At 45.4% G+C, this 17,148-nt stretch overlaps 1 protein-coding gene across 8 annotated transcripts in view; it reads left to right on the forward strand.

Annotated features, from left to right (window-relative positions):
- Positions 1-14,637, forward strand: part of BRCA1 (BRCA1 DNA repair associated) — a 68,452-nt gene extending 53,815 nt beyond the window's left edge. For all 8 annotated transcript variants that reach the window (XM_044247830.1, XM_044247833.1, XM_044247836.1 and 5 more), the window contains exons 17-23: positions 2,006-2,083; positions 2,521-2,561; positions 5,767-5,850; positions 9,969-10,023; positions 11,610-11,683; positions 12,060-12,120; positions 13,395-14,637. In XM_044247830.1, the coding sequence (XP_044103765.1) occupies positions 2,006-2,083; positions 2,521-2,561; positions 5,767-5,850; positions 9,969-10,023; positions 11,610-11,683; positions 12,060-12,120; positions 13,395-13,540 (539 nt within the window). In that variant the 3' untranslated portion in view covers positions 13,541-14,637. The remainder of the gene's footprint in view (positions 1-2,005; positions 2,084-2,520; positions 2,562-5,766; positions 5,851-9,968; positions 10,024-11,609; positions 11,684-12,059; positions 12,121-13,394) is intronic.
- Positions 14,638-17,148: the final 2,511 nt, after the last annotated feature.

Genomic DNA, 17,148 nt, shown 5'->3' on the forward strand with positions numbered 1-17,148 from the left:
TCTCTCTCTGTCAAATAAATAAATAAAATCTTAAAAAATAATAATAAATAAAAGAATGGAAAGACCAAAGGCAACAAGCTAGCTGTCTCCCCACTATTCAGAGAGCTGCATTCTGGAAGAGGAGAATGGCCCAACTCACTTGTTGGGCCCCAGAAAGCAAAGAACAGTGCATGTAACACACGGAAGTTGCAGATTATAGTTCAAGTCCTAAACCCTTTTGAACAAAATGGGCTCTCCAGAAATATGGTGGCCCTCTCCAGGATTTTTCTGTCTTATAGCTGATGGTGCTTGAGCATAGGGGTACAGACTCCTTGGCAGGGATACAGTGCCTTAGAACCTCTGAGCTCTTGGGATTTCTAAGGTGCAAACACTGTCCCACTGGGTCAGAGGATAATGCTCCCAGGAGTCAGGTGCCAGGACAAGGTACTTTGAACTAATTACTATTTTAGAGATGAATGTCATTTATGTTTAATATATCTTAAGCTATAGTTTTAGATCAAAGCTGCTAAAAGGTGAAAACTTTAAAAGGCAAATCAGGAGTGCCTGGGTGGCTCAGTGAGTTAAGAAGCCTCTGCCTTCGGCTTAGGTCATGATCTCAGGGTCCTGAGATGGAGCCCTTCATCAGGCTCTCTGCCTACTTGTGATCTCTCTCTCTGTCAAATAAATAAATAAAATCTTTAAAAAAAACAAACTTTAAAAGGCAAATTAAATCTACAGTAGTTCGGTCTTTAAACAAAGGCAATACATTGGCTACTTTTAAACTAAAAATGAACTAAAACAGAATTCTGCGTTTAAAGCCTATTACTGAATCAACTTTTACAACATTTAAAAGCTTTAAAAATTGGGGCGCCTGGGTGGCTCAGTGGGTTAAAGCCTCTGCCTTCGGCTCAGGTCATGATCCCAGGGTTCTGGGATCGAGCCCCGCATCGGGCTCTCTGCTCCTCGGGGAGCCTGCTTCCTCCTCTCTCTGCCTGCCTCTCTGCCTACTTGTGATCTCTGTCTGTCAAATGAATAAATAAAATCTTAAAAAAAAAAAAAAAGCTTTAAAAATTGAAGAAAAAAAATTTTTTTTTTAATTTGTGAAGAATTCTGGGAGAGAAAATGGCTATTGCTTCCACTGGCAGATGGCCTACTGTGTTTAGGGTTTAGTTAAATCCATTTCCCTGTTTAAAACTAAATGTTCTGGGGCACCTGGGTGGCTCAGTGGGTTAAGCCTCTGCCTTCGGCTCAGGTCATGATCTCAGGATCCTGGGATCGAGTTCCGCATCGGGCTCCCAGAGAGCCTGCTTCCCCCTCTCCCTCTGCTGCTCCCCCGACTTGTGCTCTCTCTCCTTCTCTCACTCTCTGTCAAATAAATAAATTCTAAAAAAAATAATTAATAAAATAAAATAAAACTAAATATTCCTCCATTTTGTTTAGTTCTTCAGAGGGGGCCTTCGAAACACTACATAACAAACAGAACTGATTCTTCAGCTACTGCTTTCTGAGATCTATAGAAAGGGGAAGAGCTGTGAAAATAAGTCTGTTTTCCTGGCCCTTTCAGGGGAATTGGGAACTAAGCAGTTAGGACTTCCCAGGTAGACTTTCCGGTGGGTGAAACTTTTTCACTTACATGGACATTTCAGATTCAGGATTTTGCATATTCGTATCCTTTCACATTTTGCCATCCAGTGAAATAGACCTTCCCATCCACATGTATCAGTACTCCTGAAACGGGGAATTTCTTGAACACAGTGACCGACATCTTGAGCACCTAGAAGATAGAGCAGATGTCTCCTGTGGTATTAACCTCGTATCAGCCTCTTCTAGACTTCCAAAGATGCACACCTGCTGGTTATAATTAGGGATGCTTCCAGCCTCTGAGTCTATCACCAGGGCTTCTGGAATCATCAATCTGGATTGATCTTAAGTGGCATAGGACCTGGGGGCATTTTAGCTTCTTACAGTAGAACTTCCTGATTTTTGTTTTCAACTTCTAATCTTTTGGATGTTTTTCATCCTGCAGATGCTGAGTTTGTGTGCGAACGGACACTGAAATATTTTCTGGGTATTGCAGGAGGAAAATGGGTAGTTAGCTATTTCTGTAAGTACAATATAATGTCTCCCCTCCTCCCCTTAACACCTCAGAATTGCATTTTTACACCTAACATTTTTTTAACACCTAGAGTTTTTGCTGATGCTGAATCTGAATTACCAAAAGGTCTTTAATGGTAACACTTAAACTAGCTTTATCTTGAATGCATATCTCTTTGTTCGGATAAGCTGGTGATGTTGGGGGAAATGGATTTCTTTTCCTAACTAATAGGACCTAATCTACTCCTAGCAAAGTTTGCCTATAACTAAGGATTTATTTAATACCAGGCAGAAATCCATGTGCAGCAGGCACTTTTATAATGTTTAAATTAAGCCACCACAGTGTTTCCAGAAGAAAATCTATTAGGGAGCTGTGGCTTTACAGAGAGAGGACCTCTACTCCGTGTTCTACCTTCATGTGACCTGTCTTTTCTGTCATCTCTTTAGGGGTGACACAGTCAATTAAAGAAAGGAAGATGCTAGATGAGGTAGGTACTTGATGTTACAAGTGAATCAGAAAGACTTGGTGCCATCGAGTCACAAAATCACTGAATACTTCTCTGCTGCCTTGTTTGTACTACTTTCCAAAGACTTTCCCCAGTGATGTGGATCATCAGAATTGCACGGAGCAACCCAGGAAATTCTGTGCTTTTGCTCATCTGTTCAAGTTTCAGTAGAAACAGTCCTTTGCTAAGAGAAAGGAAAAGGAATTTATAAAGCAGAAAGAGAAGATTCATAAGCCTATGAAACAGGCCAACCCGATCGCACATGCATAGACCTTTGTAGAAAACTGGTTGTCCACTGTCTTTGAAGAAAAGCCCTTCGTATTAATATGCAAATGTATCTGCTTAAAACTCAGATGCCTTCAAAGAGATGTTACTTTTATGATTTTGAGAACAGTGAGGTAAATAAGACGGAGTGTAGGAGGAGGAATAATTTTAGAACAGAGCCATCTAAGAGCTGCCGGTGACAGATCAGGCAAAATAAAAGTAGCAAAAGCACTTTTAAACTACTATGCGCTATTTGGCATATTCATTATTAATTAAATGACGTTTTTGTTGGTTTTAACTTTGATTCTGTGACCTAATAGGATTGGGAGCCTACTGTGGCCTGGGCAGTGGGAATACAGCCGCAAGACTGATGGGTCCTTGCTCTGCTGGGATTCATGTTCTATTGAGGCAAGATGTACAATAAATAAAGATGCATTTAAAATACCAATAAATAGGAGCACCCAGGTGGCTCACTTAGTTAAGTGTCCTGACTCTCAGCTCAGGTCTTGATCTCAGGGTTGTGAGTTCAAGCCCTATGTTGAGCTCCACAATGGGCGTAGAGCCTACTTAGAAAAAGCCAACAAAACAAACTAACAAAACCAATAAATACTGTGAAATAAAAACTTTTTTAAAAAGTGATAGTAGTGAGATAATTAAAAATAAATAAATACATACATACATACTTAACTTGGAGAAATATATGTAACAGACTAGCCCCTGACTGGGGATAGAGGTTGACTAACTAGGGACACCAGGGAAGCCTTTCTGAAAAGCTTGAGCTGAGACCTTAAAGACCAAGATTTGGACTGGAAAAATGTAGGGAACAAATGTTAACAGGCAGAACAGCGAGCATAAATGTCTTGAGCTAGGAATGAGTTTGGTTTATTAAAGAAAAATAGTGTAGCTGGAGAGTAGTAATTGGTGAATCACATTTAGGGAGCAGAGGTTGGACCAAGGGTTGGAGAAGGTCAAGAACAAGGGTTAGATGAGGCAGGATTTGGTGGAAGTCATGGTAAGGAATTTGAATTTTATTTGTAGGGTAATAGTAGCATAGAGTTGGTAAGAAGAGATTGAGTTACGTTTGGAGAGAGGACCTGCTAAAGGGTTAGGTTTGGAAGATGAGGTAAAAGGAGGCATTGAGGGGCTGAGGCTTGGGTTTAAAAATATTTTTTTTAAGATTTTATTTATTTATTTGACGGACAGAGATCACAAGTAGGCAGAGAGGCAGGCAGAGAGAGAGGAAGGGAAGCAGGCTCCCCGCTGAGCAGAGAGCCTGATGCGGGGCTTGATCCCAGGACTCTGGGATCTTGACCTGAGCTGAAGGCAGAGGCTTTAACCCACTGAGCCACCCAGGTGCCCCAAGGCTTGGGTTTTTGACCTGAACAATAGAATGGATGTTAGTAATAGTAAATCAGATAAGGAAGACAGAGCTGGAGGAGCATCCTGAGAGAGGGCAGAACAGGAGGCAAGAGCTCTGTTTCAGATGTGTGAATTTGGGGATTTATTTATTTTAAGATTTTATTTATTGGGGCGCCTGGGTGGCTCAGTGGGTTAAAGCCTCTGCCTTTAGCTCAGGTCATGATCCCAGGGTCCTAGGATCGAGCCCCGCATGGGACTCTCTGCTCAGCAGCGAGCCTGCTTCCTCCTCTCTCTTTCTGCCTGCCTCTCTGCCTACTTGTGATCTCTGCCTGACAAAAAAATAAATAAAATCTTTTTTTTTAAAAAAAGGTTTTATTTATTTATTTGACAGAGAGAGAGAGATCACAAGCAAGCAGAGAAGAAGGCAGAGAGAGAAAGCAGGCTCCCTATTGACCAGAGAGCCCGATGCGGGGGTCAATCCCAGGACCCTGAGATCATGACCTGAGCCGAAGGCAGAGGCTTACTGAGCCAGCCAGGTGCCCCAGAATTTGGGGATTTATATTAGACTTCCAGGCAGAGAGCCTAAGTAGGCACGGGGGTACAATCAAGATAAGAAATTTGAGGGTCAAAAAAAAAAAAGGGGCACCTGGGTGGCTCAAAGGGTTAAAGCCTCTGCCTTCAGCTTAGGTCATGATCCCAGGGTCCTGGGATCGAGTCCCACATCGGGCTCTCTCCTTGGCGGGAAGCCTGCTTCCTCCTTTCTCTCTCTGCCTACTTGTGATCTCTCTCTGTCGAATAAATAAATAAAATATTTAAAAAAAAAAAAAAGAAATTTGAGGGTCAGCTTCCAACACGACATTTTTAGCACTAGACTTTTCCCACTCAAGTGACTATGAAATGTTAAGTGTTTTTTCCTCTAATAACAGCCTATGGTGACATTCATGACTCTGTCCTCCCTACAATCTAGTTCCCATCAGAATTGTTCCTAAGCATTCTTCCCCTAAATTCTCCTGAAAACTCTAACCTTCATAATCCTATTATTCTTTATTTCCTCATCCTTGAACCAGTGAGTTTGAAAAAGTGCTAACTTTAGTGTGTTCAATGTATATTTTATCATTTTGGTCTCATTAACTGGAAATCTCTCAATGGACATCTGAGAGCCCTTATTTCTTTAGATGGCAATACACAATTGATTTAAGAGATCGGGAATTCTCCAGTTTCCTTTATACCAGCACAGTATTAGCAATTTAATCTCAATGCGAAGTGACTGTTTTGAGAAGAGACAGATGTTGAAAATTAAAATACATTAAGTCCTGACGAGGTGAAAAGCCAATTGTTCATTTCTGCCCACAAAGATTTACTTCAGTGACTTGATTTCAGCAGCTGAGCTGCTGGTCATCTCATTCAGTCCACCAAAAATGATTTTTTTTTTTTGGGCGGTATGGGGTTATCAAAATTCTACCCAGCAGTACTAGATTCCTTAATAGGATGTATCTACTCTACTCCCATCGAAGGACACTTCTCTTTTCTCTGATCTCTGTGGTTTGCTTTGGGTTTCTTCCAGCATGATTTTGAAGTCAGAGGAGACGTTGTGAATGGAAGAAACCACCAGGGTCCAAAGAGAGCAAGAGAATCCCGGGACAGGAAGGTAAAGCCCCAATGTGCCCTGTTGGCAAATACCCCACCCACCTTGCTGCATTCCAGTCCCCTTGGTGGGGCTTGTCTCAGGCACCTGCAAGGGGCATAGCATCCTCGCTCATAGAGCACCAGCTGGGTGCTTCCTTGAGGTTCTTGTTTGTTTATTTTAAGGTTTTATGTATTTGAGAGAGCACAAGGAGTGGGAGGGACAGGCAGACTCCCCTCCAAGCAGGAAGCCAAACTTGGGCTCAATCCCAGGACTCTGAGATCATGACCGGAGCCAAAGACAGACACTTAACCGACTGAGCCACACAGGCACTCCTTTTTAAAAAGATTCATTCATTTATTTATTTATTTTAGAAAGAGAGAGAGTACATGAGCAGGAGGGGCAGAGGGAGAGGGAGAGAAAATCTTGAGCAGACTCTCCACTGAGCCTGGAGCCCAGTGTGGGGCTCAGTCCCACAACCCTGAGACCACAGCCCCAGCCGAAACCAAGTGTCAGGCACTTAACTCACTGCACCAGGCAGCCTCCCCCAGTTTCTTTCTCAGTTCTCCTAGCCCGACAGGGTAAGTAAATATTCTCTCCGTTTTATGGATAAGGGAACTTAGAGGTGTGAGAAGCTGTGTACTTTGGACTGTAGTCTGGGGTTCAAATCTCAGCTGATAAGTGGCAGGGCTGGGATTTGAAACAGATGGGAATCTAAGGCCTTTGCTGTTTCCACGTCCCCGTGGCGTCTTTCTGTAACCTGGAAAAAAAAAATTGTAACAAACAAAACAATAATAGGGCTGTTTGGCTGGCTCAGTCAGTGACTCTTGATCTTGGGGTTGTGCATTCGAGCCCCATGTTGGGTGTAGAGATTACTTAAATAAAACCTTTAAAAAATAATAATACCATAGTTTCTTGGAAAGGAACAGAAGATTTCACAGAGGAATAAAATAGATTATTCCGGCAACTTTACAAATGAAGGACTAGAGGCCCAGGAAGACTCCATGATTTTCCCCAGGTCATACTGTAGCAGATGATAGAGCTGAAGCGATTGCGCCCTCTCAGGGAGAAGGCCCGGCAAGACTTCACCCCTGCATGTCAGGCCTGCACCGGCTGTTTTCTCAGGTCACTGACTGAGCACTTGCGTGCGGAGTCTGCATTTCTTCCTTTTTTAAATGTGCACCACTGAGCATTTCAGAACAGTCCCATACAGAGCACCGTCTGTCCCTTTATAGAACTTGAGCAAGAACCAGTAGGGGTGATTTTCTAGAGAAAACTTTTTTGGGAGAGCTCTGAACCCTTGGGGTCAGCCCACCCCCACCCTCTGCGCCTATCAAGTAACTTCCAGATGCCAAGAAGAGCTGCTGGCCCTGTTTCTGTTTTTGCCTCCACCCCAGGGGAGTTCTGTGTGAGCCAGCCATTTGTTTTTATTCCACTGCATGCCAGGCAATGTTAGTGCCAGATTCTTCCTCCTTCAAAGGAAATTCCAGTGTTTAGGGATTTTTCCTGATTTGGGGATGGCAGTGATGGAAAGTGCTTCGTCAAAGTAATGACATTCTGAAGATACTAAATGTCACTATAGTATTTTCCTGAGCAAGAGAAATGTATTTGTAGAGATGAAACTTCAAATTTCTTATCTTATAACTAGACATCCTCATCAGTGAGTGTCAGCTTGGATATAACAATTCCTGATCTTTCGTACATTTCACAGCAACACTTGGCTGCGGCCAGCTGCCTGGGGAGAGCTTTTCATATTATGAGCATCTAGAGCCTGTCAACAGGTTGGGGTGTGGTTTATTCGTACAGATCCTAAGAATGGCATGTGTGGGTGCTGTCACAACAGAGATAGACTTGGCCTGCTGCTCTTTTTTATTTTTTTAATTTAATTTAATTTTTTTCAGTGTTCCAAAATTCATTGTTTATGCACCATACCCAGTGCTCCATGCAATACGTTTTGGTTTTTTGCTTCGTTTAAAGACTTTATTTATTTGAGAGCAAGAGAGAGAGAGAGAGAGACAGTGAGAGAGAACACGAAAGGGGAAGAGAGGGAGAAGCAGTCTCCTGCCAAGCAGGGAGCCCGAGGCGGGGCTCAATCCCAGGACCCCGAGACCATTACCTAAGCCAAAGGCAGATGTTTAACCAGCTGAGCCACGCAGGCTCCCCGAACTGGTGCTCTTTCTTATTCCTCTGTAGTTGAGAGGAGAGTGGAAGGCTCATTTCCTGAAGCCATCATGAGTTTTTAGCTCCTGATTTTTCTGTACCCTGGTCTCTCTTATTTGAAAGGAGGTGAGTTCCAGGCCCAAGCAATTCTCTTTTTTGTGGAGTGGGGAGAAAGAGGGTCAAGAGATAATGATGGTTACCCAAATGATATACACGCAGCCAACTGACACAACTTTACATTTCTTTTAAATGATACCCTCGTGGGGCACCTGGCTGGTGCAGTCATGTAAACATCCAGCTCTTAGGTTTAGCTCCGTCATGATTTCATGGGTTGTGGGATCAAGCCCCATGTTGGGCTCTGCATTCAGCGGGGAGTCTCCTTGAAAGGCTCTCTCTCCCTCTCCCTCTGCCCCTCCTCCCACAGGGGTTTGTGCGTGCATACGTGCTCTTGCTCTCTCAAATAAGTAAATAAATCTTCAAAAAAATAAATAAGAACCTAGTGCTTGGGGTGCCTAGGTGGTTTAAAGTATCTCTGACTTCTGCTCAGGTCATGATCCCAGGGCACTAGGATCAAACCCCATATCGGGCTCCCTGCTCAGTGGGGAGTCTGCCTCTCCCTCACGCTCTGCCTGCTGCTCCCCCTGTTTGTTCTCTCTCTCTGTCAAATAAATAAATAAAATCTTAAAAAAAAAAAAAGAAGAAGAAGAACCTAGTGCTTGCCTAAGAACCTGACCTAATGTACGTATAAGAATCTCTCTGTCTCGGGGTGCCTGGGTGGCTCAGTGGGTTAAAGTCTCTGCCTTCAGCTCAAATCATAATCCCAGGGCCTTGGGATCGAACCCCGCATCAGGCTCTCTGCTCCTCGGGGAACCTGCTTCCTCCTCTCTCTCTCTCTCTCTCTCTCTCTCTCTCTCTCTGTGCCTGTTTGTGATCTCGGTCTGTCAAATAAATAAATAAATAATATTTTTTAAAAAAAAGAATCTCTCTGTCTCATGAGCCGCACAAGGCTGTTTAAATTCTATATAACTAGATGAAATAAAATAGAAAGTTTAGTTCCTCACTCACCATAACCATATTTCAAGAGCTTGGTAGCTACGTGTGACTTGTGGCCACCTTACTAACACCTTATTTCCATCATCACAGAAAGTCCTTATGTTTTGTCTTTTAAAGTTTATTTGCTTATTTAAATAATCTCTACACACAGCATGGGGCTCAAACCCCATGACCCTAAGATAAAGAGTCACACGCTTCACCGACTGAGCCAGCCAGGTGCCCCCCAGAAAGTTCTTGTGGGTAGTGCCAGCGCTCACTAAACAAAAGTGGGGGAGGCACCTTGGAGGTGCCAGATATTCTGTGTCTCCCGGAAACCAAGCAGCCAGGTCATCTCAGTGAGGAGAGGCAGAACCAGGCTTCACTTCTAGATTAGATTAACTTCTGGATGAAACAGTTAGGTTGCCTGAAGGAACAATGGCTGTTCTTAGAGCAGCATGAAGCTACGTAGGAAGAGATGTCAGATGCCAGAAGACAGAGGAGAAAATGAGCATGTAAAATCAACATAAACTTCCCCGCCAGTTAGGGTGATGGTCAAGAACTTGATGTACCAAGTTCTGATAAACAAACTGCAACTTAGAGCTTGAATTTCTTGCCATCCAAACCTCTTATTAAATATAAAGAAGACCTGGGTTTTTTTTATTTCAACAAGAAGTGAAGGAGCCTGGGCCTGACTGGTGGCAGGTGGGGAGTGCTCGGCCTCTGAGTAACAGGGAATGACTGTCAAGCAGACACACCTTTCTTAGAAGTCTTCTAAAGTCCATCAGTAGCAGATGTCTCCAGGAAGTATTAGAAATTAGCAGGTGGTAAAGAAAAATGAAATTCCTTCATTTTGGAGACTCTATTGTTTTTTTTTTTTAATGCATGCTCTTTTATAATTAGTATTTCTTTTCTCTCCATCCCTATGTCCCCCTGTCTCACTCTTCTCCCAGATCTTCAGGGGCCTAGAAGTCTGTTGCTATGGGCCCTTTACCAACATGCCTACAGGTAAGAGACTGGGAGAAGTGCAGAGTCCAGTACGAGCCTTTCCACTATGTGGTGGAGTGTTACAGGAGAGACTGTCTTAAGGGGGCTCCTTGGTGAGGTGCTCTAGAGCTCATTCTGTTTCTCTACCATCTGTCAGACAAAACTGCCCCTAAACATTGCCCTTTGTTAAAAAAAAACAGTCCTGTGCCCCTTCTCAAGAGCTAGCAGGCCGTGAAAAGTTAGCTTCTAGGATGCAGTGTTCTGTGCTCAGAAGGGATAGAGCTGCCCTTTGGTTTAAGAAAGGAGGGAAAGAATAAGGTGAGCAGAAGATACCTTTCAGGTTTGTGAATGTTAAGAAAGAATTCTGCTCTTCCTAAATCATTTTCATTTGATACTGAGAAACAAGCATAGCGGCTACTTAAACCCTGTGGGCCTGGGCCCCACACAGGCCCAGAGCAGGCAGGGAAGGACTCTAGATGAACATTTTCTAATTAACTTTGACATTGAATGTGATGTTATGTTTAGGAGTGCTGTGGAACTCAACCTTGGACTTGTGTGGCCCTAAGGCCCTGGCGTGTGTATAGATCTGGTTTGTTCTTCTCAAAACAAAGTCCACCCACCTTTGCTTCTGTGCCCACTTCAGCCCCAGGGATCAGGTTCTCTGGCTCCTCAGAAGATGGCCTTGGCCTCTGGTCAGGGACAGATGAGTGGCAGCAAGAGAGCCCAGCAAATTTTCCTCCTGTCTTCTTTATTGGTTATTGATTGGATTTTTATGAAACTTCCAAGTGCCACTCGGGGATTTCTCGGTGTTTTTGTTCTTTGGTGTAATGAAAACCAGGTCTCTAGCAGGTATCATTTTGGAGATGAGTCATTTGACCTCCGTTCTTTAAGACAAACAGGAGCCACCTCCGCAATCCCCAGAAATGGACTGATGGGAAAAAAGCACCCAGAGAGAGGCCCCGAAGCCATTCATCGGTCATTTCTGCTGATTTTCCAGGAGCGGGTAGAACATCCCTGCAGTCCGTTTTGATTTCTGTTCCCCCGAGTGAGTCGATTTCAGCTCAGCATGGAGCCCTTCCCCACTGACGGGCTGTCTCCATACAGGATGATGTGTATTTTTTTGACTGAACGAATTATCTTCCTGTCTCCTGACATTTACAGTAATTACCGCCAAGTATGGTATCCTCGGTGGCCGTGATTATTGATTGCCCAACACAGAATTAGGCAAGGAGGGAGGAAAGGCAAGTGGGCATTTTTCACAGTTTCTTAGCGAGCAATTTAGCAAATTAAGGGAAACTGCCTCTTGGATTCTTTTCTTCCGAAGTGTTTTGTTTGAGAGACTGTCGAACCTTATCTACCAAGGGGCCTTCTGGGGACTGATAACCAGGGTAGGTCGCAAATCGGTGGCAAACTGACTTCGAATCCATACCATATAGATTCGAGTTCAAGGCCTCTCTGTCTTGAACTGCTCTCTTTTGGAGCAGAGCTGGAGACTCTTGCCCTTCGAAGTGTTGCTGTAAGCCTTCTCCCAGAGGAGTACGGAGTAGAGGGCCCAGGTGAAGTGTGTAGAGTACTGTGGTGATTTTAGGTCTCCCTGTGCTATTTAGATCAACTCGAGTGGATGCTGCGCCTCTGTGGGGCTTCTGTGGTGAAGGAGCCCTCGTTATTCCCTCACAGCAAGGTGAGTGAGTGATGCCCTCTCAGAGGGGACTGCACACAATCTGTCCTGTGACTGAGCAAGGCTGGTACCCATCCGTCCCTGTGAGCCCTGCCAGTGGGCCTCAGAAGCCCGTCTTAGCCTGAGCCTTCCCCGATCATATGCCAGTGCCAGAAAACTCCCGTGTGTGGAGGGTCAGTGAGGACTGGAGTTCTCAACGTATTTAATTAAAGGAAGGCTCTCCCTCCAACGCTCCCTTTCGGCCTCGTGCCCTTCCCCGTCCTTTCTGTGGCTGCACCTGAAATAGTCTGCTTCAGCACACCGTCAAGAAAGGGCGATGTGACTGTTGCACAAGTCCAGCTCTGATAACCTCCATCCTGTTTCCTTTCCGGGGGCGCAGGGTGCTCACCCCGTGGTAGTCGTGCAGCCGGACGCCTGGGCAGAGGACAGTGGCTTCCATGGTAAGTTTTGCTAAGCCTTTGTCTGCAAGAGTATGGGTGGCAGGGCCTACATGAAGTCTGCAGGTGACTGTGGTGATTTTAGGTCTAAATGTCCTGTTTCAGTCAGCTGGAGCAGATGGTGCACCTGTGTGGGGCTTCAGGAGACCATGGGCATGTGCCTGTGACATGTGGAGTCCTGGGTGATGGGGTTGGTTCACCACAGATCACCCAGTGTTTGGTTAACACAGTAATCAGGACCTTCTGGGTGCTCAGGGAATATTTGAATGAATGAATGAATGGCTAAAGTGTCCTTTTAAAACTTCTTGTGGTTTGCTCATTTTACATTATAAAAGTAATACATGAGCTGTTTCCATTGGTGGGGGTTAAATATTAATTACTGCTCATCACATAAAATATAAATGAACACAAACAATGAAATAATCCCAGTAATCCCACCACGTAGAGATGCTGATGGGAAGATTCTTCCAGGCGCATGTGTGTATATATGTACAAGCATGTGTATATGTACAAGATCACACACGTGATCGTGCGCATCATACTGGTTTTGCTTTTCCATCGAAGATGTTGTAAAATCATTAAATTACAATGCTGTTTCAGGCTGTCTGGTGACCTTTTTTTTTTTTTTTAAGATTTTTAAAATTTTTATTTGGGAGAGAGTGTGAGCAGGGGAGGGACAGAAGGAGAGGGAGATAACCTCCAGCTGAGTGCAGAGCCTAATGCAGGGCTTAATCCCAGGACCCTGGGATCATGACCTGAGCCTAAACCAAGAGTTGGTTGCTCAACCGAGTCACCCAGGTGCCCTTGGTGACTTTTCCTTTAACAGATTGCAGCTCCTTTTAGTCAAGTTGCCAGAGGCTGTAGGTTTTCACCAGCAGTCACTCCTCAGGCTTCTAAATGAGGTCCTGTGTCCTGAAGAATTACTTAAGATGATCAGTTTTGCGGGGCGCCTGGGTGGCTCAGTGGTTAAGCCGCTGCCTTTGGCTCAGGTCATGATCTCAGGGTCCTGGGATCGAGTCCCGCATTGGGCTCTTTGCTCAGCAGGAGCCTGCTTCCTCCTCTCTCTCTGCCTGCCTCTCTGCCTGCTTGTGATCCTTGTCTGTCAAATAAATAAATAAAATCTTTAAAAAAAAAAAAAAAAAAAAGATGATCAGTTTTGCAACTACCGGAGTGACACTATGAACTCATACAACCGTGTCCCCGGAGTAGATTGACAAGAGTCTGGTCTAGGGAAACATGAAGTGACACTAATTTCTGCCTGTGTTCTCTGTCCCCAGCGATTGGGCAGATGTGTGAAGCACCTGTGGTGACTCGAGAGTGGGTTTTGGACAGTGTAGCCCTCTACCAGCGTCAGGAGCTGGACACCTACCTGATCCCGCAGATCCCCAGAGCCGCCGCTCACTCCAGCCAGCCGTGCGTGTAGCTTCCGGGGCCTGTCTCCACAGGACCCTGAGAATGAGCCTAAGAAGCAGCCTTTTCCCAGGCCCTGGGAGCTCTTCCTCAGTCCTTCCACAGTCCCGGTTACTGAATATTTAATGTCCATCAGCCTGAGAAGAAATTCTGGCTATGTAAGGGTCCCTTAAAGATTTTCTGCTTCCAGTCGCCCTTGGAAATCTACCATGAGCACAAAATTGTGGTGATTTTTCACCTGAAAAGAATTTAAAACCGTTTAAACCCCACCAGTCAAGCAAGATGCTGATTCATTATTTATCAGCCCTATTCCTCATACTGGGGATGCTGGCTTAGAGCTGCAGGCGCAGAATGGCTGGCCTCAGGAGAATAGTTGGTCTCCCTAAGTTTGCGTCTCTAAAACCCCGTGTTCGTAAAGGCCAAGAGTCAGACCCTTCAGGGGGAAGCGAGTACTTGGGGAATTGGTGACGTGACTTCAAATCAGAACAGTCCTCCAGGGCTCTCAGATGCTGGCGTGGAGCATGGGTGGGGCTGGAGGGATTCAGAGGCAGGGAGTAGACGGAAATACAAACCCTGGGGGTCAGAGGAGAGGGGAATTATGCCGGCCCTGATCCCCAGAAGTCTGTGCTATAGTCACTGGATTTCTAAAGAATTGCTTAGCACTGATGTCCTCTGAAATAGAATCTTTTCAAGAACTGGTGTCCGAAGAGAGTCTTCTAATTCCCCGTCAGAAATAAATACAGGGTTTATTGTCGCAGCTCTGATGTGTCACCCATTCCTCTTGAAACATAAGATCTCTGATACAGATATTTCATGTCTGTGAAATGACGGATCCCACCAGGAAAGGAGCTGTTGCTTTCCTTGAGGTAATTTTTTTCTCTTTGCCTCCTATTGCTGCACGGTACAGCTTCATAAATAATTTTGTTTGCCGAAGGAAAAGAAAGTGTTTTTCATCAACTCATTACACAAGACTGTTTGTAGCTTTGGAAGGACTGGGTCTTCCTTAGCCCCCCACTGTGTGAGGGCAGTACAGATCAGATTGTACAAAATGTTGTGTAAATGTTGTGCTGTTTCCCTGCAAATAAACTTGGTAGCAAAGACTTCTACTGAGCATGACTCCTTAAGGCTTACAGCTGCAGACCTGCTCAGACCTTTTCACTGTCCTTCAGTCTCCTCTTCTGTCAAATGGGGGTAACAATAGTACCAACTCCAAGCGTTCATCAAGGAGACTTCAGTACCTACTGTATTTGCTGTTGCTTCCATAGCAAATTGCCACAAATCTAATGGCTAAAAACAACATCCACTTATCATCTCACAGTTCTGTAGGTCAGAAGGCCAAGTTGGCTCAACTGGTTTCTTTGTTTCAGGTTTCACAAGGCCAAAATCAAGGCAGCAGGGCTGTGTTCCTTCCAGAGGCTCTGGGGATGAGGGCTGTGTTCCTTCCAGAGGCTCTGGGGATGAATCGCTTCCAAGCTTATTTCATGTTGTTGGCCAGCTTGTGCCTTGCAATTATGGGACTGAGAATCCCCGTTTCCTTACTGGCTGTTGGCCAGAGGTCATACTTAGCCCCTCCCACATGCCTAGACTCACGAACCCCTAGTTCCATCTTCCAAGCCAGCAACCAACACTGGTTAAGACTTTCATGTTTGGAGTCTCTCTGACTTTTCCTTCCTCATCTCTCTGACTGTCGGATCTAGCTCCTGCCAGAGAAATTTCTGTTTTTAAGGGCTCAGGGGATTAGACTGTGCCCACCAGGTAATCCAAGGTGCTCTCCCTATTTTAAGATCCATAACCTGAATTACAGCTGCAGAGCCCCTTCCCAGCAGGACCTAGATTAGTGTTTGAATAACCAGGGGATGGGAATCTGGGGAGGGTATCTTGAGATTTCTGACAACCACTTCTATTTAAACATACTTAATCCACAGATGAGAATCTGTATCTTTTTTTTTTTTTGGTCTTCACATGTTCAGAGATTAGAGTCCTCTAAGAGGCAAAGAGAATTAAATCCCCCCACGATTCAGCACTGCCACCTTTGTAAGGAGGGTGGATGGGTGAGGGGAGAGTGGAGAAAACGGAAGGAACAGGCATCATGTTTGTCTCATATCGCAGCCCTAGGAAGTGGGTATTTGTCACCTCATTTGAATAAAGGAGAATGGGAAAGAGAAGATTTTGCTCCAAGTTTGCATAGCTAGTGACAACCTGGAAATCAAAGCCCATGCGCTCTGGGCCCCATCATGGAGCTTCCTGCCCATGTCCGGTCATCCGCCCAGTCAGAGGCACTGGCTTAAGCCTCAAGGGAATTTGGGGAGAGGAGTGGGTTGTGAGGGGAGGTAGCACTCTAGACTCTGGTGGGCCACAGTGGGAGGCAATAGAATGTTCCTGCCTTCCACCAGGCAGCTCTCCCTGGGGAAAGCAGCCCTCCTTTGCCCTCAGCAGAGACTAACAGGATTGGCTCACAGCTGCCCGTTTCCACCTCTATCCAGCCTCCTGCTTCCAACTGCTTACCTTTCAGTGATCAAAGCCTTCCAGTCCAGGGGTGCCTGGCTGGCTCAGTCAGTAGAGCATCTGACTATTGATGTCTGGGCTGGGAGTTCAAGCCCCAGGTTTGGTGTGGAGATTACTTGAAAGTAAACTCTTAAAAAAAAAAAAGCCTTCCAATTCAGTGTCACCTAGGGCACCACCTGTCCCGGTCTCATGCCAGCGCACTGTCAACCCGGCGGGGAGCCTTGGTGGGTCTTGGTGGGAACAGTAAAAGCAGGTGGGAAGCAAGTGCTTCAGTCACAGCGACAAGCCATGGCTTGCTGGACCCTGGGGGTGAGCCAGGCCTCAACCATCCCAGGAAGGGTGAAAGCAGGGATGACTGAGACACATAAAAAAGGTTTTCTATAATTATCTCTCAAGGTCTTCCAACAAATATCCACCCCATCTGTTTCTCGAGCTCTCCATAACCGTTCCCGGAAGTCAGCCTCTGGCCCTGGCCTCATGATGCTCTGCTGGGTTTTAGAGGCTTATCTGGTGATGAAGTAAATCTTCTTGCTCCTTTGACCTCCGGCTTTAAGATGTCCTCCCACTTTTCCATCCCACAGTCTAGCCCTCTGGGCATGGCAGTGTTTGGGGCGCTAGTTCCTGTGTGGCCTTTATCTCATCTTACAAATGAACTGCAAAGGAGCTGGAAAGGCAGAAGAGGCGGGGTTACCATGCAGGTGCAGAGAGGGGGGCCAGAGAAGAGCTCTGTAGATTATCTCCCTCCTAAAAAATGCAACCAGAATCATCAACAAAGTATCGGCTCAGAAACACGCAGAAGAAAAGAAAGGAATCAGTGTTGGGGCGGTTGGAGCGGAAGAAGCCAAGCTGCCCAGAGTGTATCCTGTGAAGGCTGCGAGGAGCAGATAAGAGGGCCCCAGAGGCGGGCAGCATGGGGAGAAGGGCAGCGCGAGGGGGAACAGCAGATCTCCCCGCAGAAACCCGAGAGAATACGGCTTGCTAGCCAGGGACCCAGGGAGTTTGTCTATCAAAGGCTGTGTAGACTGGCTGAGCCAGAGGCCCCTTTACCATAATTTGACGATGCTCAAACAACCTGTAAATCTGCCCATAACGAGGAGAAAATTAAAGAAATGAATC

The sequence above is a fragment of the Neovison vison genome, chromosome 5 (genome assembly GCF_020171115.1).
Source record: "Neovison vison isolate M4711 chromosome 5, ASM_NN_V1, whole genome shotgun sequence".
NCBI lineage: Eukaryota > Metazoa > Chordata > Mammalia > Carnivora > Mustelidae > Neogale > Neogale vison.